The sequence below is a fragment of the Triticum aestivum genome, chromosome 4D, assembly GCF_018294505.1.
Source record: "Triticum aestivum cultivar Chinese Spring chromosome 4D, IWGSC CS RefSeq v2.1, whole genome shotgun sequence".
Taxonomy (NCBI): Eukaryota; Viridiplantae; Streptophyta; class Magnoliopsida; order Poales; family Poaceae; genus Triticum; species Triticum aestivum.
In genome coordinates this window covers 405352495-405372897 of record NC_057805.1, presented here as the reverse complement: position 1 = coordinate 405372897, position 20403 = coordinate 405352495, and the positions used below count along the sequence as shown (strand labels likewise).

The 20403-nt window shown below is 45.9% G+C and overlaps 2 protein-coding genes across 3 annotated transcripts; one reads left to right on the top strand and one right to left on the bottom strand.

Annotated features, from left to right (window-relative positions):
* Positions 1-6082: 6082 nt before the first annotated feature.
* On the top strand, positions 6083-9147 carry LOC123098220 (uncharacterized). Its single transcript, XM_044520148.1, has 6 exons — positions 6083-6349; positions 6446-6563; positions 6910-6998; positions 7084-7222; positions 7881-8014; positions 8141-9147. The coding sequence occupies exons 1-6, from the start codon at positions 6239-6241 to the stop codon at positions 8897-8899; spliced, it is 1350 nt and encodes a 449-aa protein (XP_044376083.1). The 5' UTR covers positions 6083-6238; the 3' UTR covers positions 8900-9147.
* A 5320-nt stretch (positions 9148-14467) lies between these two features.
* On the bottom strand, positions 14468-18366 carry LOC123098219 (superoxide dismutase [Cu-Zn] 2). 2 transcript variants are annotated; one of them, XM_044520147.1, is made up of 7 exons: positions 18183-18366; positions 17983-18084; positions 16410-16505; positions 16270-16301; positions 16105-16180; positions 14840-14893; positions 14468-14715 (listed from the first exon to the last, which is right to left on the bottom strand). In XM_044520147.1, the coding sequence occupies exons 1-7, from the start codon at positions 18286-18288 to the stop codon at positions 14687-14689; spliced, it is 495 nt and encodes a 164-aa protein (XP_044376082.1). In that variant the 5' UTR covers positions 18289-18366; the 3' UTR covers positions 14468-14686. The 2 variants fall into 2 exon arrangements, with proteins under 2 accessions (XP_044376082.1, XP_044376081.1); XM_044520146.1 differs by lacking the exon at positions 14468-14715 and having other exon boundaries at positions 14805-14893.
* Positions 18367-20403: the final 2037 nt, after the last annotated feature.

Below are 20403 nucleotides of genomic sequence, written 5' to 3'. Positions count from 1 at the left end.
ATGGACTTTGTGGCGCGTGGATGATTCGTTGCGACATTGCGTCGATGACAGCAGGGAAAATCATGGGGATGTGAGAGAGACGAACTAGAGAGAGAGGAGAGGAAGGGGACACCGGGACAGGACGCACCGAGACGATTCCCGAAAAGGGGTACGTGCTGTGCAGGGCCATGCATGGGGACATGGGTTGGTTGATGAAGGTGGCCGACGCAAACATAGGATCAGCCAGCTGCTTGGAAGCTTTTCTCATATTTACCAGCATATATCCCTGCTAGAAAGACATGACAACATATCACGATAATGACACATGTGGTAAACAATCCAAACATTTTTTTTAAACGCATCGTGACCACAGTTGCAACCCGAAACTTCGGTTTCTTCACGCGTATATAATACCGCCTACGTATTTGAATCAAAGCGAGAAGAGCTGACGAGACCTTCCACCAACCGTATCAACCCAGCTTGTAATTTTCTCTAGATAAAACAGCACTTGAATCAAAGGACCACGCCCGTCTTGGAAGATCTCCCAGGTAGAGCTGGCATAAATGGGTCGATCGACCTACCGGCTGCGTACGGACGAGCCCCCACCCAAAGCGGGAAAAGCGAAAGGTGTATCTTGTGCGTGGCGCAACGCAAAGCTGCCAAAACGGCAATGCATGGGATGGATACGGATTCGGAACAGTCCCATGGTGCCCAGCTAGAATCACACGAATGATTGCAACCAAACACCCACCGCGCATCGGCATGCACCATCGATCAGCTAGTCCCGTCTTTGTCAAAGCTCTCGTTGTCCAATGCCTTTGGCGTGCATCGGCCCATGGAGACCACATCCATGGCTGATGCCGACGGATTTGGCACCATGAGAATGAGACGAGCGAGGGCGTTCTATGCGCTTGCACGCATGCGCACAGTAATAATGTAATAACATATATCCAGCCTCGGAAAAGAAACAAAAGACTGGCAGATCAATTCCCATGTTCCCTCCTCTAACCCTACGTGGTCAGGACAAACTCTTTCCTCAAGGTTTCAGTGGCGAGCCCGTGGATTCGCCTCCCCTCTACCTGCCGCTTTGGCGGCCGGTGAAGGGAGGGGAATCCCGGTGTCTCCGTTTCAGTTAGTAGTTTAGGTTAGAGTTTTTTAGTCATCGCTGATGTGGCGCTTCTTCTTCGAGTTTGTCTTACGTATTCCGATCCTTCTCGGGTTTGTTGTCTGGACGTAAGTAGACAAAACTCTGGCGTAGATTCCTATCGTCTTTTTTGATGGTGAGGTTAGGGTTTCTCGTCATGTAACGAGATTCGATGTCAGGTGCTTTAGATCTATGCAAGGGTTCAATGACGACAACTACGGCTCCAGAACGCTGGTCCTTAGGGGCACGTGTACGAAGACTTCACTGTTGCCATCGACAAGGTTAAGCCGGCACCAGTAGGAGAGCGACAACAGCGGCACGTCGGTGGCTCATTCTGACAGCAGTAGTGGTCGTTCGATGCTCTTGGAATCTCGGTATAACTTTTGTTATGCTTTGTACCTCCGGTGATCTGATCATTTCGAAAAGAAAAACATATATGCAGCCTCTCGCGCTGTATCCAGGTATGTAGCTAGCCCAGGACAAGCCGCTAAGGCCTTGTATAATGGGAGGTGCTTAGAGGAGGTGCTTAGAGAAATAAACCAGGCTTTCCTTAAGCACTGGTGCTTATTTGTACAGGGTAGACGCTTAACTAAGCGTCTCTTCTGTAGAAATAGGCACCGGTGCTTCAGAAAAACTCGGTTTATTTTTCTAAGCATCTCTAAGCATCTTTCATTGTACAAGGCCGCCTTCCGATCACAGGTTGCCTACTGTAGTGCCTGGTTTGGATTGGATTGGTGGTTAGCTAATATACCTACGGACCCGGCCGCCCCACGTGCGAACAGAAGCCGCATACGTTCGCGGCCTCCTCGTCTCCATTGATTCCGCTGCATGTACGTACGTCTAGGGTCTAGCTAGCTAGCCTGTGAGCACGAGTCAAGTGCCTGCCAGGTAAGCTAGCTACAGTTGCTCTCTTCTTGCACTATTGCTACTGGTGACCGCGGCAGCCGAACCAACAGAGCCAGGGCCAGGCCGATCGAGTGGTTCACTCGTTCATGCACCTGCCGATCGATGCTCTGCCATGCGTGAACGCTGCCATGAGGTGGATCCGGTCAGAGAGACTCGTGGCTCGTGAGGATGTGTGTATTGTTTGCCAAAAGGCGTCATTTGTATGGTTTTTAGGTCCGATTTCCCTCATAAACTGGATCAACCTTCTTTCTCCTGATCAATGAATTTGGTAGATCAACTACCAACACTCAAAAAAAAGGACCAAAATAAGAGAGGCTCTGGATTGTGCATTCCATGAGCTGGTAAAGCCTTGATCGCGTATGAATGTTCTTGGTGGTGTTGTCGGCTTCCCTCTAAGCCATGAAATATACGGCTTTCATCTTTGAAAGAAGGAGGGAAATCCATGTTTCAAATTAATTGAAGCTCTAGTTTTGCACAAAGTCAAACTTCTTTATATTCGACCAGGTAAGCAGAAAAAAATGCTAATATTTGTAACATCAAATAAACATAGTGTGAAAACTATTTTGTGATGATCTAATAATATGGTGTTATTCTTGTGGATGTTATTGTTTTATAAAACTCGTCAAATGTGAATGTAATTTTTGACTTAGGACAAAGATAGAACTTCAAGTAATTTGAAACGGCGGAACTACATGTTCCTTATAGTGATGGTTAGGTCAAATTCAGACTAATTTCAAGAAAACCATAGGTACACACCCTCTATCCAGGCCCGGAAACCAAGGGGCCACAAAGGATACCCACAGATTGTAAAAATACTCGGATGATTGACAAATAGGAAATACATAGTTATACACAGGTTAAGGTTGGTATATAATTGAGTAGATCATGACGCTAATTTATCTTCTCCGTTTTGGATACACACGTGAAGGTTTTGAATGGGGCCAATAGTAAGAACAAGGATTCTAATTGCAAATGAATACAAAATAATGTTTCTAGATAAATCACCCCAAAAGAGAGGTTTGCTTTGACTCTGAGGAGAAACTTTCTTAGAAAAACAACGAAATAAAAGCACACAATAAATTGATAAAAGCCCAAACTAAACAGAAATAATTCTCTTTTATTCTTTCTGAATGAGACTAAGGAAATTATCGTTGCCCAAAAAGTTAAGAATTTCAATAGCTGGCGAATGTCCGTCGGGGAGGATGGCATTTGCAAACGATTTTCATGGCAATTTTAGTTATAAAGGGGTGGTGATTTCTTTGGACTAACATGCCAATTCCTTCCTAGAGAAGGCATTTTTTATAATAAAAAAACTGACATCACTTTAATCTCGATCAAACGACTGCAAGGTCGTTGGCTGGGAGCTCCTTCCCAGCGAACAAGCGCCAGTTAGCATTATCGAAAGTTAATTGATTGATAGTGTGTTTCTATTGGGACACTGGATTGGTACATATATTGTTAACACTGTTCAAGAATTCATCTGATTCATCTGTTAACGGGCCAGTTAATCGCTACTCATAGGATGGCCGGATCGAATAGCACATATTCATCGCGTTAAATTGTCATGCAGATTAACTTGCCTGTGAGAGCGATTAATAGGTTTTTATGCTGACTAATCGCAGCTAGCCCGTTAATTTATGGGCAAACAAAGCCCGAATTTTTGGACCGTAACCCCTTCCATCCCCCTCTCGCTCCACAATAGCTAGGGTCCGACCAAATCGTAACATATTTGGTATATACATAGCTGAGAGCATGAGAGTATGATATAATACCCAAAAAATAGATATATGTTGGTAGGTTCCTATTTAATCTACCGATTAATTCAGTTAATAGGCCGATTCACTGATTAATCGCTACTCCCGAGCCAACCGAGCAGCTACCAGTTACCGATTTCCTTAACAATAATTGTTAAGGATTATTGACATCATGATATACTAGATCATTGTGTCAAGTAATTAGCTAAAATGTAAGATTCAATGGAGATTGTGCAATTCCTTAATGTAATCTCGCTAATAATTGTGATCATGAAAATTATCAAGTCTAAGGAAGGTAGCCAATTATTAGATGACCAAGACTCGGTCATGTAATTGTGAATTTTTCACATAATATCTATAAATGTAAGAATATATTATTCGTGCTTTCGATGAAATAGCCATCATTTATCTCATGAATATTTGAGATACAAAATACATCCTCGCAATGTCGATAGCAAATTCTATCATGGCCAATGAATGAGTATAATAAGGGGATGCACATCCATATGGTCAAAAGTTTGGTGACACGTCAATACACAACTTAAAGCATATGGTATCATTGCTTTAAATCGTTTTGATGTATAGCCAATGTCTATATTTCAAAATCCAAACGGTAATATTGTAAGCGGAGTGCCTAGTTAAAGTGTATACGTAATGGCTAGGCCGGGTCTATCATTAAATGAATAGATTGAATGACGAACGGCTAGTTTTTCATTTCAAAAATTAAAACGCCCCAAGCGCGTGTTCAGAATGCTCATTTCCTTCTTGTGTTTTTGGCTTGATGGCATCACGACCGCCACGTCATTTGTAAACAAATTTCGGTCTCTCAAAGGATAGTGGCAATGTGTAATTACTACACAGAAATATATTGTTCTTGCGGTGAACTAAACAAAAATATATTGCTCTATTTGAAAATGCAGCACATTGTAAACCAACAAAATTGCTCATATTTTCTCTGTGATTAAAACTTAGAGGTGCAAACAAGTAGAAACCGGAGGTTAACTAGAACAACATATAGTACACATAAGCCATAACACGAAAATGAACAACTAATTTAGGCACATATCATCATGAACGGAACCAAAGCCCTTTTTTCAGCCGAAAATAGAGCTATAAACCCAGAGATCGATATTTCACATAATAGCTATAAGTGTAAGAATATATTATTTGTGCTTTCGATGAAATAGCCATCATTTTATGTCATGAATATTTGTGATACAAAATACATCGTCGCAATGTCGATAGCAAATTCTATCATGCCCAATGAATGAGTATAATAAGGGGATGCACGTCGATAAGGTCAAAAGTTTGGTGTCGCGTGAGTACAAAACTTAAATGGCATATGGTATCATTACATTAAATCGTTTTGACGTAGAGCCAACGTCTATATTTCAAAATTCAAACGGTAATGCAGTAAGCGGAGCCCCAAGTTAAAGCGTATACGCAACGGCTAGACCGGGTCTATCATTAAATGAATAGATTAAATGACGAACGGCTACAATTTTTGATTTCAAAAATTGAACGCTCCAAGCGCGTGTTGCTAACGCTCTCACGGAGTTTGCTCCTTGTGTTTTGGGATTGACAGCGTCACCGACCGTTAGCATCATCTGTACACAATTTTCGATCCCTCGCAGGACAATGACAATGTGCAATTACTACATAGAAATATATTATTTTTGTGGTGAAGTACATAGAAAATATTGCCATATTTGAAAATGTAGCAGGTTGTAAACCACAATGGTTGCTCATATTTTCTCAGTGGGTTAACTAGGGCAATATATAATGTACCCATAAGCCATAACACAAAAATGATGAGGTAATTTAGGCACCTGTCATCATAAAGGGAGCCAAAGCCCTTTTTCCATCAGCCAAAAATAGAGCTATAAACCCAGAGATCGACACGGCCGTAAAGCACAATCCCATGGGTTATTTAGAGCTATATATAGTAGTGATCATCATGACACAGACAATGATGAGATTCAATTCTGAAAACATGGAGAAACTCATCATCAAATCAAAGATATAAAAGCAAAGAAAGGCGTAAAAAGGCGTCTCCCTAATAATCAGACGCGCTCAGCAGTCAGTAAGCAGTGTACACGGACAGTTATTCGGTGGCAATCGGCCAAGAATACTAGGAGCAAAAGTCGACGACAAACCCACCGGGGGGCGCGCGGGCAAGCAAACAAACGTCCGTCGCCGTCCCCGTCACCGTCACCGTTTCGCCGTCAGCGCCATTGCTCGGCCGGGAGCTCCTTTGGCTTAAACGGCACCTTCGCCCCCGCCCACGGCTTATAATACTCCTCCTCCTCCTCGTCTCGTCCCAGTCCCTGCCTTCTCTCCCAGTGTCGTTCTCAGCCTCTCAGGCCACCGCCACCCGCTGTCCTCTCTCCCGTAGTTCGTTCGTGCGTCCACACTCGCCCCGCTCCTCCGTGTCCATCTCCTCTCTCTCGGCGACATGGCGAAGGTCGCTGCCATGGCCATGGAGAAGGTGGACGCCAAGGACCGGGAGAAGATCGAGGCCGTCCGCAAGGTGATGCGCAAGCAGGCGCCGCTCTCCCCCAAGCAGGTATGTCTCGTGCCTTCCTCTATCTCTCGGCTGGCGGCCATGCCTTCTTCTTGGATCGCTTTCTTGACGCCGGCTGGCTGGCTGGTTCGCGGTCAGGCGGAGTACTGCAACGACGCGTGCGTGGAGCGGTTCCTCCGGGCCAAGGGCGACAACGTGAAGAAGGCGGCCAAGACCCTGCGGGCCGTCCTCTCCTGGAGGGAGACCATCGGAGCAGGTGCGCTCAGCCCTCCCCTCTCTCTACCTCCCACCTGCTTCCGGCAGCGAGTGTGATTCTCCGGCCTGCTTTTTTTGAAACCCGTGGGGCATGCAGAAAAGGGGCAGTTCATTAATACTACCACATACGGCGGTGATGTGCTCTGTTTTTGTTCTGTTCTCATACCTACGGCACAGTGTATTCTAGTCAGGTTACCTGTAGAACTGTGCGTACAGAATTTATTGTGCCGGGCTCTTTGCTTCGCATCCCGTATTCCCGTGTATGTGCAGGCAAAGGACAGTTTGCAGCAGTGCGCCCGTCCCTTGTTGCTATTATGTTTTGACTGTTTGTGTTGTTGACGGGGCAGATCACATCATCGCCGACGAGTTCTCCGGCGAGCTGTCCGAAGGCATGGCCTACGTCGCCGGGCACGACGACGAGAACCGCCCCGTCCTGGTACCACGCTTACTGCAGTTGGGTATAGACGTTTGGAGCGAGACTGGCTTGGCTCTGACCGTGAGGATTTTTGATTTCTTGGCAGATGTTCAAAATCAAGCAGGATGACTACCCCAAGTACCAGCCTCAGAAATCGTTTGTGCGGTTCCTGGTGTTCACGCTGGAGGTGGCGGTGGCGTCCATGAACCGCTTCGTGGACCAGTTCGTGCTCCTCTTCGACGCAAGTAAGCAATCTCCGTCCACTCCACTCCGCTCGATCAAAAGGGAAAGGAAAGCAGAGGCAGATAGCGCGCAGTAGTGGTCGCATCGCATTGCAATCGCATCCGTTTGACAATGCCCTGCCCTGCGACTGCAAGCGGCAGGCAGGCAGTGCGCACTGACCTAGACGACTGGTACCAGTCAATCATCAGTACGCTCTGAGAGGTGCACATGAATCCCTGCCTGCTCCCAACGACAAACACCTTCTCATGGACGGACGGACGGACGCACGAACTGCACTGCGCCCGTATCGTGCTGCGACCCTGCTCCCGTTGTCTCCCATCCCATGCACTTTCTTTGTTCACTCGTTTGTCTTCCGTATGCTACGTGGGTCAAGCGCGGTCCCCGGGCTTGACTCGGGCGGTACCGTTGGCTTTACCGGCCATGATGCCACGCTGCGTGCACACTTATCGCTACAGTGCCACTGGGTTGAGGCCCCGGCTTGCCGCCGGTGCGGTTTGAATCCTGGTGAGAATGATTGGGTTCCACACCCGCTTTGCCCGGCCGCGTGGAAAGCAAGGGCCGTAGTAGAATCTGCAGCAAAGTAGACTACTGCTGTGTCTGTATGGTGGTATGGGGACCTGGCCGTTGACGGGACGAATCGGATTTTTGTGATGCTCGCAGGCTTTTTCCGGTCGGCGTCGGCTTTCCTCAACCTCCTCATGGGCACGCTCAAGATCGTCGCCGACTACTACCCCGGTCGCCTCCACCGCGCCTTCGTCATCGACCCGCCCTCCCTCTTCTCCGTCATGTGGAAGGTAATAACTAACTGCGTTACACGATCCCTCATGATCATGGCATCATCATCATGCTGCATGCTCTTGTGCGTGGCGAGTGGGATCATGTACGTACGTATGAAAGAACCGTGTTTTGCTTTGTGACAGGGAGTGCGGCCGTTCGTGGACCTGGCGCCGGCGACGGCGGTGGTGAGCTCGCTGGACTTCGAGGACTCGCTGGAGGACGCGTCCTTCACGGCCTACCCGCGGACGGCGTCGCTGCGCTTCGAGCCGTCCGTGGCGGCCGTGCTGACGACGGGGAAGGGAGGAACCGCCGTGGGCTCCGCCTCGTCGCGCTTCGCCTTCAGCGTGTCGGACAACGCGCTCAAGCCGTGGTACCTCTCCACCACGCCGGCGCCGGGCCCGCGCTCCGTCGTGCCGGCCTCCTCCAGCCCGTCCCTCGTCGGCGCGTCCCCGCTCTCCGCGCGCTCCTTCTCCTTCGCCTCGCCCGCCGCGCGCTCCACGCCGACACCCGTCCAGCAGCAGCGCACCGCCCGCGCGCCGCCGACGCCGTCCGCCGCCAAGGGAGGGCAGAAGACCCCCTCCCCTCTGCCGCAGCAGCAGCAGTTCCCGCGGACGCCGAGGCCGTCGTTCCTGCAGTCGCCGTTCACGTTCCGCAAGGACGGGCAGGCCAGCCGGGTGGAGCGCGAGCGCGAGTCCTTCCTGCCCTTCCTGCGCTTCTACCGCCGGCCCTACGACGAGATAACCTACCGCGCCATGATGCGGCGGCCGCTCGGCGGGCTGATAGCCATCGTCGCCGAGGACTTCAGGCCCATGTCCGCCCAGCAGCCGCTGCGCCGGCACGCCGGAGCGCTCCATCACCAGCACCACCACCATCAGCACCAGCACCAGCACCAGAGGATCTGAGCCCGTGCGCTGCCCGCCGGATTGAAGATTGAACAACCCCAGCGATCGAGCGTCTTCGATCTCCATACAGCTTACAACATAATCCGATGCTACATCATCTTGCTAAGTCAATAATCTTTTGGCAACATTTTCCCCCGGGTACTTAGTATTTACTCCTACCGACCGCCTATGATATCATACCTTCTGAATCGAGCCATTGTAAGATAACAGCCCTGAAATTGTGAGTAAAATCGATCCCTTTATGCTCCTACCGCTTGTTTGTTCCTCCGTGTGATGTGATAGATTGCACTAGTGTCAAAAACCTTCTTATATTATGTGACGGAGGGAGTAGCAAATATTTACCAATTTTCACTCTTACGTTCTTGGGTAACAAACTTTACACCAACTTTCTACTCTCGTTCGGGGTGGGCGTCTGCACGTTGGTCAAACGGCGCCATGAGCCAACACATTTGGAGGAAGAAACTAGCTTAGTCAGGCTGTGATGGCATGCCACACCATGGCCGTTGAAAATTTTGAAACTCTGAGACGAAAGCAACATGGAGAGTGAGGACGGGTTCTTCCTTTTCCGTCTTTTACAGTGACGCTGTCGGCCACCTCGGTAAGCTTCGCCATTAAGCACAACACAAAGTATGATTACATGGAGCCTGCCTACACGTTTGCTATACATACGTACGTACGTACGCGTCCGAGTTCCAATACCTTTCGATTAGTTTTCTCCTGCTGCATGCGTAAGTTGGTTTTACTTTGAGGAGACGAGCAGCGTACACAGGGTTGACGAACGCTTTAAGCCTTTTTCCCGCAAGAGCTTACAAAAAGCATTAAAGCAGACCATGGAACTGAAGGACGGAGCGCATCATTTCTTTGCCCCGGCCGTAGACCGCTGAATTTTGAAGTTCAAACTTTAAACTTTAAACTGGTGGTATAAGCATTGCGGTAGCCGGCGTGACGAGCAGCCCTCTCTTTTCCTCGAGCTCTGGTAAAGCCAGGAACAGTGGGCATGCATCGCATGAATACGATCTTCTTTTGCGGCCGGGTTTTGCTTTCATTGATCCATATGCAGGATCTGTCCCGGTTCGCGTGGACCTGGCTACATCGCTACCCATGGAGTATAGCTTGCTTTGCTGCATGCTTTGGTTTTCTCCAAGAAGGATCGATCACCGCTCCATTTGCGTTCGTGTTAACTCCAGATTGATTAGCGCAAGATTAGCCCCCCCCCCTCCCCCCCTTTCAGGATTACATGAATCACACCTCGCCTTTTCTGTGGCTCTTGCCTGCTGGATTCTTTTACCACCAGTATATTATACGCTTGCTATGTAAGGGTGCTGGATTCGTGGCAACCTCATACTAAAACTCAGTGAATAATCGAACCTATAAGTTTCAGACATTTGAAATATCCATGGGAGCAGAAGACGGGTTTTTAAATAAACTTTGTAGCCACACATGGTTTCTGTAACAGAAATCGGGGAGGAGAAATCTCTTCATAGAAAAAGATAAAGATAAGCAACACGCATAGAAGTGAAATTTTGTAAATAGATTTGTTGTGTTGTGAGCTGCTGGAAAATCATAAATTATGTTCAGCTTGCTATAACAGAAGTAACTAAACAAAACCAGCAGGCGGATGACCCCCTATGACTTTTAAATTATAAGAGGAGAATGTGAGACACAACGCCGGAACTCAGGTTCGGACCCGTGTCAACTAGGAGACACGACTGCCCTCTGGCAACTGGGCTAGGAGTCAAGGTCCCGTGTAGGTGTGAATTTTGTATGTTGTGATGACTCGGTCATAGTTCATTTCTTGTGTATTTTTCTTAATAATTAATAAAAAGGTTGTGTGCATCACAATGACACAGAGGCTGGAGGTTTTAACCTAATTTTGGAAGAAAAAAAGGATTTAAGTGTTTCTATCCAACCACATCTTGCACAATTAGTTTCATAGATTTTATATCTTGTATGCAAAAAAAAATTGCCGAGTACTACAAATATCATGTTCATACTGCCCTAGGATCAGACTATGGTTTTCGCTGCATTCAGAAGTGTGATCGGTGTTTATTTATGACAAATCAGTGCGGATCATATTGGCTAAGACAATTTACGAGTATCGTATTCATTACTTTAACTTCTGTTGTGTGTATTCTTGGATGTAATTGTTATTTTTCAGATTTTTTATAATTTGTAGATATTTTTTTGGCTAAGTATTACAATATTGGGACCATAGCGAACTAGGATTAGATTATGGTTTTAGTTGCATTTGACTTGTTTTATTGACGAATACACTGAATCCATATGTTTTCACTGTTAGAGGGTAGAAAGTACACGGTGCAGCTCCCAGCCATGTATACAAGTTGGCGTCGCTGACAGTGCAAGTTGAGCAGAAGACAAAGGGTTGCTCGGCCCCAATTAAACAAAATCAGGTTATACGGGCCCATAGACGCGCTTCCTCTTGGATGTCATGGATGAGTCTGGCCGATGAAGGGTACGCACCGTCGAAGACAATCGCGTTGTGGTCCTTCCAAGTCGGCCAAAATGTGAGGATGATCAGTGTGCTCAAACCTTTTCGAAGGAAAGAGGGGGATGCAGTCGTAGCATCGGACCACCAGCCGAAGAAACTGGCCACACCATCAGGCGGGTGGTGGTGAGGCGGCTTCCTGATAGAATCCCGTGTCACGTGATGCGGGAGAAGATACACCCAACGAGGAGGTGATGCAGGGTCTCAGCCTCTTGGGAGCAGATGACACATAGATGGTCATGTGGAAGCATTTGACTTGTGTCTGGTTTATAAGATGGCCCTGTTTGTCGATGATAGTAGTTAACCCTACTTAATTAAGGATCTCTTTGGTTCGCACAATTTAAACACGGAGTAATAGAAAAACGCATGATTGGAAAGAAATGCCAGAATTTATAATCCTAGAAGGAATAATAACACATGAATCTGCACTAGAAGTTGTGCGGTTGTGATGAAAAAAAAAGTGTGAACTTTCTAGAAATAGGTACATGGCATAGTTGTCTTTAAAACAAGAGGGAATTTGCATGAGTTTAGACTGAATGGAAAATTTTCATTTCAAATTGAAAGCAACATAGACCATAGAAATAATTCCTATGGTCCCTAGTCTAACAAACCAAACAAACTATATATGATTCCTATGGATTGAATTCTCCAAAATTCTTATGGAATTCCTTTGAACCAAAGAGGTCCTAAGAGTACATATGTGTATTTCATTTTACTTATGTTTTGTGTATTCTTGAATGTATTAATAATTTCACACATAAAAGTATATGTGTATTCTTCAATGTTAATGTGAGGTGCAATGTCTCCTTGGAGCCATGGACCAATGCCATAGCTCACCTTTACATACAAGGAGCTCGCTCATCCAGTGCACTCTGCCGTTGAATATTCACTTTGGATATACCATACATTGATGACTTCCAAAGGTTCTCAAAAGAACAAAAAGGAGAATCTGTATACACTATGATTGGAAAGACGAATTCTAAATGAATTTTTGTTAGCCCTTCTTCCAAATCCTGTTTCTTTCCACCGCTTTAGAAGAAGACGTACAGTTTTCTACTCCCTTTGTTTCCAAATACAAGTCTTTGTTAGATATTTCAATACGAACTAGTATATAAACATATTTTAGAGTAGATTCACTCATTTGGCTTTGTATCTAGTTCATGTTGAAATTTCTAAAAGGGCTTATATTTACGAATGGGTGAAGTACAAGACATGCATGTAGATAGTAGCAAAAGATGTACAGAATACACAATCTTGGACACTATACAGCATATCTACGGGAGTACTTCGAAATGCGTGACCATCTACGGGAGTATTATCTAGATTTCTAACGATACCAAACCCGTTTCAGACCTTTTAAGCCCCCTGGTCAGCAGAGGACCATCTACAATCTTTTCACTAATCTTTTTGAGATGAAACTGTTTGCAGCCTTGTACTACATGAGATTGTTTCCTGCAATAAACTATTATTTCTGACAATTTTCCCAGACTTAATGTGGGGCAAAAAGCCCTGCATCGGCAAAGCTCTTTTGAGGCATGGTACGTATAGATAGGTGCGTTTTGGACCGCCCTGGGTTCAGACCGTGCATGTGCATATCCTGTATGTATGTATTTTCAGAATGAGACCGCGTACTGAAAGTATACTGATGCATGCAGAGTATACGGACGGACTGAAAGTATACCGATGTGCTACTGGCTGAAACGGGTGAAGTCACGGACCAACAGAGACGACGTTAGCACTATGGATCGTACTACGGGGGTACTGGTACGACGGGACGGCAGAAGAACGGTCGGCCTGCCCCTGCCCGGCGCATCGGAGGGCTCACGGTGCCAACAGCGGTGTCGCCACGGCAAAGCCAGCGCGCGCACGCACACAGCAGGCGCAGCGCGGAGCCGAGGCGGGGGACGGACGAGGACGACACGCCACAAGAATACGAAACCCCACGCACGTACTACGTGCGTGCGAATCCCTGCCCTGCCCTCGAATGCTGCCGCCCCGCCCGCGACGCGATCGCCCGCCGTCCCTCCCACGGCGACGACCGCGCGCACGGGCGCCCGGCCAGCCGTTTTTCCAGGCAGCTCGGACGCGGCCACGTACGCGCGCGCCCGGCCGGCTTTCTTTACTCTTCTCGAGCCAGCACCGACCAGCGCAGTTAAGGTTTGGCCACGGCCCGGGGTCGCGCCAGTTTCTTTCTTTTTCTTCCCTCGCTCGCTCAGGTCCACGATCAAGGCGAGCCGCTTCTCCGTGGCGCCACCGGCCTCGGCCCTTGGGGCGTGCGCGCTGTCCGTAGCCACCGTCGCCGGCATCGCGCTGCCGGCGCCAAGGGGAAGCTCCAGGCCCTCGCGCGCGCCACACGCCGCGAACGCCGGCGACGCATCGTTGTTTGGGCGCGTACGTACGTGCGCGCGGGCACCCTTGGCGCCTTCCGCCGCGTCCGGTTCCCGTCGAGGCATTTCCTGCGCGGGTCTGACCTTGGTATCGGCAATTCAGTATCGCCGAAGCCAGGAAGGCCATTACTAAATTGTTACGGAGCTTGGAGGTCTATTGATGTCCTTCTGTTCTCTTGTGCTTGTTCGATCGTCCGCTGCCGGCTGCTAGCGCCTGGCTTAGAGCGTCTTGGGACCGTCGTCTTTGGTGGTCTGGTCACGGCTTGCATGGGTGACGGTCACGGCCGGATGGGGTCAAGGACGTCACACAGATGGTGATTCTTGTGCTGCAAGGAGCTTGGTTAGTTAATTAACAAAGGATGGATGAGCCGTTTTTTAAGCACTCGGCAGCGGGATCCAACTATCTAACACAACTTTGAACTGCGCAAATTGGACCGCAGTAACAGATTGAATTTATTTTTTTTGATACAATCATGCAACATCCGTGTCCATTCTCAGTCATTCATTCAGCTCAATGAACCTTATATGGCGAGAGATGTGTACTGTCGCATGTTCTGTATGCAACAACAAAAGGTCTTGTGTTATTTTGCTTTGTTGCAAAAACAAGCATCCATTATAAGCTCTGTTACGATCATACAGCATCAGTGCAAGTTCAGGGCTGGGAGCAGGTTGATGTAAGTTGGTGCAACCTTTTATCTTCTTTTATTTAAAATTATGTTTCTATCAAGAGTACTTACCAACAACAACAAAAGATATGAAGAGAACTTGTGTACATTTACATAATTGATCACAATGATATCACATCAAAATGTATGATCTTCAACGATATCACTGTTTCCTTGGCTGCGCGCTGCAATACCAACATGGACTCCAACGGCTCTTATATTTTTTTTGTTAAACAGCAGGCTGAATTCCAATGATACCTACAAGTTATTCGAGGATATATGTATTAAATACAGTCACGGTGTTAGAGAATCATCTACAGAAAGCAGCACCTTGTGTGTGCATTTGCTCAGTGTTGAAAACAAATAAAGGGTTGCCATTTACCACATCCAATTCTGGCTCCTGCATTTCCTGTTGATTTACTGAGTTCATGGCCACCTACAAAATATTAAAGGAAAATACTCAGGAGCAGTAAAAATATGCGAATGCCGGCCAAGACCTATACTAAACAGTAGTACAAATGTCTGCAGTCGCCCAATGGTTACAGAAAACAAGGAAATACATGTTTGACGTTTCAAGTGCAGCAGAGCATAGGTAAGCTTGGACAGAGTGCAGAGGAAACCATCACATGAAACAGAGCAAGTACTAAACAGCAGTATCATATACAGTACTCGTTTTACAAATTCAAACTGAATGCAAAACGAGGTCAGATATACAGGTTTTTTTTTCCAAGCATCCAAATGACTCCTGCAGCAAATTCACCCATGTAGCAGACATGTATATAACACCCAACAGTGCTTGATAATTAAGACAACAGAACGTGGCAGATTGCAGCAAAGCTCATTACAAAATTCTCTTTTCATCCAAAGTCAGAACATTTTACTGCTACCCTATTGTGATTAACAGAGTACGAGTTCTCATCAAGTCTATGTCATGCACAAAACAAAACATACTTCAAAATACTGACTAGCCGTTCAGTGCCTACAAGTGTAGGATGACATAACCCATGGTACAGTAATCCTGTAATGTGGCACTATCTTTGCCTGGTGAATTCTGCTCTGCTGCTTGCGACACACCAAAAATTTCATACACTGATAGGCTTGAGCAAGAAGGGGAGCCTTGGCGCAGTGGTAAAGCTGCTGCCTTGTGACCATGAGGTCACGGGTTCAAGTCCTGGAAACAGCCTCTTGCAGAAATGTAGGGAAAGGCTGCGTACAATAGACCCAAAGTGGTCGGACCCTTCCCCAGACCCTGCGCAAGCGGGAGCTACATGCACTGGGGCTGCCCTAATAGGCTTGAGCAAATCACATATCAGTTGGATATAGTAATCCATTACACTCCAGGCAACCTTCAGCAATTAGTCATGATCCAGTGTCACCCATGGTCCTGGTTTAATTGGAGAACTGAATGGACCATGTGCTCAAGGAAAGACATTTAAGTGTATGATATCAACATTATATACAGAGTAACATCCCAGTTCAGCAGGTGGTGCTGTAATTTACTAGCTTCAGACTACAGTGAAACATTCAATCATAATTTTTCTGAAAGAAGTTCTATCTATCTTATTCCTGGATATATATACATATAAAAGGAAGACTGGACTTATTTTTACAGAAATATACATCTCCCAGTTAGGTTAAAATGCTTACCCTTTCCCAGGTCATCAGAATCAGCATGAACAACAACTGCCCTTCCCAATATGGAATGAGGCCCCCTTAGTGAAATCTTCATACAACAACAGAAATGAATTACCAGTACATAAAAAATTATACCAAGATGATAAAATGTTTTTACATCCTTCAATGCAATGGAACCTGCAAGTCCTTTATGAAGATTTCTGCAACACCTGAAAGAAATCACTAGCATGTTACTAAAAACAGGGATTACTTCAAGACAGTAACTTGACCCATAGTTGCCTAACCCTAAAAAATTGTTGAGTAGTCATATGACTAACCATCCTTGTTGGCTTGTATGTTTCCCAGGTCGCCCACATGTCGTTCGTCATCAACCGGTGCTCCATGGGACTTATTATGAGGATTGAAATGGGGTCCTGTTAGACAGATAAATTTGATCAGCACATCGTAAAGTTTCCACACAATGTACATTTTCTTCAAAACTTAATCCCTATCTATGGAATATGATGTTTGCAAGAAGCTGTACAAAATACCCCAACAAATTTTATGTGTACGTAGCTTAAACTAAAAAAATTGTTTATTACTTAATATAGTTATCTCGACTCCAATTAGCCATTAAAAGAAGAGACCAGAATCCAACGTCTAAAGATGCACTGAACTACAATATCCCATGAACAACCTCACCATCCCATCTATTAGCAAGACACCAGTAGACTAATCTGAAAAGAGTAGTAGCCATATGATATTTAGTAGTCCCATATGATAACTTGAAGGAACAGATAATTCAACACTGGAAACCATATTTCGTAGCCAACATTAAACTTGCATCAATTTATGCAAGCTTGCTGCAAAAACAGCGCAAACTGATAGCTGCACATTCCATCAACAGGTACTAACTAGTTCTACTTGCCAGCAAAGGTGTAAATTTCCGCAAGCAAGATAAATGTGTTAGATCTCCCCTCAAGAAACAGGTTTCTCTCTGGAAATGTTTCAAACTGCTATTCTTCTGAGATGATTCAGGCTATCACCAACTTGGCGCGGGCAGCATATCTGCTTTTCATAGAGTTGAGCCTCACTTGCTAAACAATCTGTAATATTTCTGGGAAAGTGATGTACAGCTTCTACCCAGTACTGGGGGTTATCTGTTTTTGTGTGAACTATCAAGGCATGTAATAAGTGTTGGTGGCATCAGGTTTCCACCCGTAGTTTGTGCTCAAGGCCAAGCACAAATAGTAGGTTTCCTGACAGTGCCTGAACTCATGTTTCTCTTTATTCCAACTCATATGGACCAGTAATTATGCACAGGACACTTGTTTATCAACAAAAGATTCAGTTTAGGTCATTCCTCACTGCACAGCTCAAATGCTCAATTTGTAAAAGCGATTTTAAAGCACAGAAATCCTTACCCGTTATATGTATTCGGATCATAAGACAGCTGAACTGAAACGTGAGCTTCGCTTAGGCAAAATTTGATTTTTTTTTTCGAATTAAGGGGTTACCCCCAATTACCATTTCTGAAAATTGATAACACAAGCATCCACCAAGTGTCCGTTAAGGCATCAGCCCCAGCGTCACACAACAGGTTCACGAACACCCTCCTAAACAGGAGACATCTGCCCAGCAAAATCTAAACCTTATTACAGGACCACACGACCAGGTACCGAAGCTTTTAAAGTAAAAAACAGATTACAAACTACAGTCATTGTCTGAAGAGCACCCACTATGCCCAAAATTTGTTGCATGCCACATGAAAATCGTTGCAATTGAGAGAAATATATCGTTATGATTTGAATTTATTTCTACTTCCTTGCCAGGAATTCCCAGATGCAGGGTTATACCTTAACTACCACAAATCCTAAGCCTAAGTCACACAGGCTAGAGAAGGCTACGGACCGGTGGAGTTGCAGCCGTTGGTGGTGTCGCCGAAGGCGTGGATGTGGAAGCCGTGGAGGCCCGGGGCGAGGCCCGAGACCCACCCCCTCACCTCGGTATACCCTAGCACGCACAGGTAGATCAAACTGTATCACTCTTATCAGCGAGAAGAGCGCGGCTTAGGACCGCTGTAGAGAGCATGGAGTAGAGTAAGCATATACCGGAGGAGGGGTCTTGGACGAAGTGGAGGGCGCCGGCGACAGCGCTGTCGGCGGCACCGCCGCTGATGAGGGCGACGCCCTTGAGGCTAACGGGTTTCCCTGCCATTTCTTCCTGCCCTTTGTCGCCTCGGTGCAGAGCGGATCGTTTTTCCCCTCTTCGCCTGCTCTGCCTCTCGTTTCTGGGTTGTTTTTTCTTTTTTTCTTTTTTTTGACAGAATCGTTTCTGGGTTGGTTTTTTTTCTCGCGAATTGTTTCTGGATTGTTTGCATAGCTATTCCGTCGCTTTGTTTTTCAGAAAAACTAAGGCCCACACGTGTGGGCATTTGCACATAGCCCACACGTCTCCATCACCACTTATTTTGCCACGTATAAACAGATGACATCAGTAGAAATTTTTTTGGTTTTTGCCTTAAAAATGTTTTATCTCCTAATTAAAAAAGCGAATTAAAAATCCGTTTTCATCATTAAATCCGTCTCGACGAGATCTTCAAAACTAGACCCTATGTTGATATGTTTTGACGAATTTTTTTTTGCCAAAAAATTGCCATGATGTTTACACTGTAGTTGCCATAATGCTTAGACTAAAGTTGCCATGTGGCAATTTTAGTTTGTAGATCATGGCAATTTTAGTTTTTCGATGATGGCAATTCCAGTACTTTGACCATGAAAATATTTTTTTTATGAACCATGGCAATTTTAAGTGCATGTATCGTGGCAATTTTGATTTATGGTGCATGGCAAGTCTAGTTTCTCAATTCCCCGTTTTATTATATGTCAAAATTTACTTTTAAATGTAGAAGAAAATAGCTGAAACATATCACGACAACTTCAATGTAAACATCATGGCAATTCATGTGCAATAGACACGACAACTTTTAACAAAAAAAAATTCGTCGAAATATATTGATATGAGATCTAGTTTTGAAGATCTCGTCGCGAGGGATTTAATGGTGAAAACGGATCTTCAATCTGATTTTTCATTTAAGAGATAAAACATTTTAAAACAGAAAATCCAAAAAGATTTCCACATGTATGCATGCGGTGACATGGCGTAGTGTGTGTGCTATAGGGCGTGTGGGCGGGTTTGGCTCCCACCACACGTGTGTGCGTTAGCGTTGTCCTTGTTTTTTGCCTTCTATTTTCTCATGGGAAGTTTCAGGTAGTCAGGCCACATGAGCTTTTCTTTTTTTAAAAAAAAATAGAGCGGTCTTTAAAAAAAACTTCAGATCTAGGGTATTCATCAACTATCAAGGTATCACAAATAACACCAGAAGTAAAAATTACATCTAGGTTGCATACCAACAAGCGATGACAACAAGCGCCGTGGCGAGCCGAAGGCTCGCCGCCGTCATCGCCTCTCCCTCACCGGAGTGGGGTAAACCCTGTTATAGTAGATAGTCAGGAAGTTGTCGCGCTAAGACCCTGCAGGATCACGATACCAGAACAGCAACCACCACCGATGAAGATAAGCATAGATCGAAAAGATCCAACCTGTAGACACACGAACAAAGACTGGATCCACATGAATCCATCGAAGACAAGCGCCAACCCAATCCTATGAAATTCGCCGGAGACAGACCTCCACATGCTCTCCGACGAAGCTAGAAGCTTCACTGGGACGGAGGCTAGGCAGGGAGAGCCTTATTCCGTCTTCAGATAGCCGTCGCATCGCCTCTTCGAGCAGGACACAAGCCTACCAAAACTCAAAAGAGCATCCAAATACAAAGCCCTCCCATAGACAAGGCCCGGGATACACTGCGTCTCCAGGACCCTAATACCACAGGAGACAAGGTTGAACTGTCAGCGGTCCGGGCAGGAGGCATGGAAGCCTTAACGGCTGGGTGCCCTTGCTTATTAGTGAAGGGGTGCAAGCGTGAGATGCCTTCGCTTAATAAAACAATCTTAATCGTAAGAAAAACTCAAGCTTAAGTGGAGCTAGTGCTTCACAAGATGAGACGAGTGAATGGTCCAACCTTAAGCTAAGTAGGTCGACACAAACTCGCCCAATCATAAATCCGATCACATGTATCTCTTTGGCCTTCTATTAAATCGAGAAATTAAATTGCGCACCTTTTATCTTATTGATTCTTATATCAATTTTGATACATTCTGATGGATAGTGCAAATCGAAGCTATGAGAGGCTTCATGACAAAATGAAAATAGAGAAGAGAATGAACGAGAACATAACTTTGCATTCGGTAAGTCTTGTAATTTAGGGGG

Excerpts from the sequence above, each read along its gene's own strand:
- LOC123098220 (XM_044520148.1), top strand. The coding sequence starts at position 6,239 with ATGGCGAAGGTCGCTGCCATGGCCATGGAGAAGGTGGACGCCAAGGAC. Across the intron at positions 6,350-6,445 it reads CGCCGCTCTCCCCCAAGCAG|GCGGAGTACTGCAACGACGC; the intron begins GTATGTCTCGTG and ends GTTCGCGGTCAG. Across the intron at positions 6,999-7,083 it reads ACGAGAACCGCCCCGTCCTG|ATGTTCAAAATCAAGCAGGA; the intron begins GTACCACGCTTA and ends ATTTCTTGGCAG.
- LOC123098219 (XM_044520146.1), bottom strand. The coding sequence starts at position 18,288 with ATGGCAGGGAAACCCGTTAGCCTCAAGGGCGTCGCCCTCATCAGCGGC. Across the intron at positions 16,302-16,409 it reads CATACAAGCCAACAAGGATG|GTGTTGCAGAAATCTTCATA; the intron begins GTTAGTCATATG and ends GATTTCTTTCAG. Across the intron at positions 16,181-16,269 it reads TCTTCATAAAGGACTTGCAG|ATTTCACTAAGGGGGCCTCA; the intron begins GTTCCATTGCAT and ends TGTTGTATGAAG.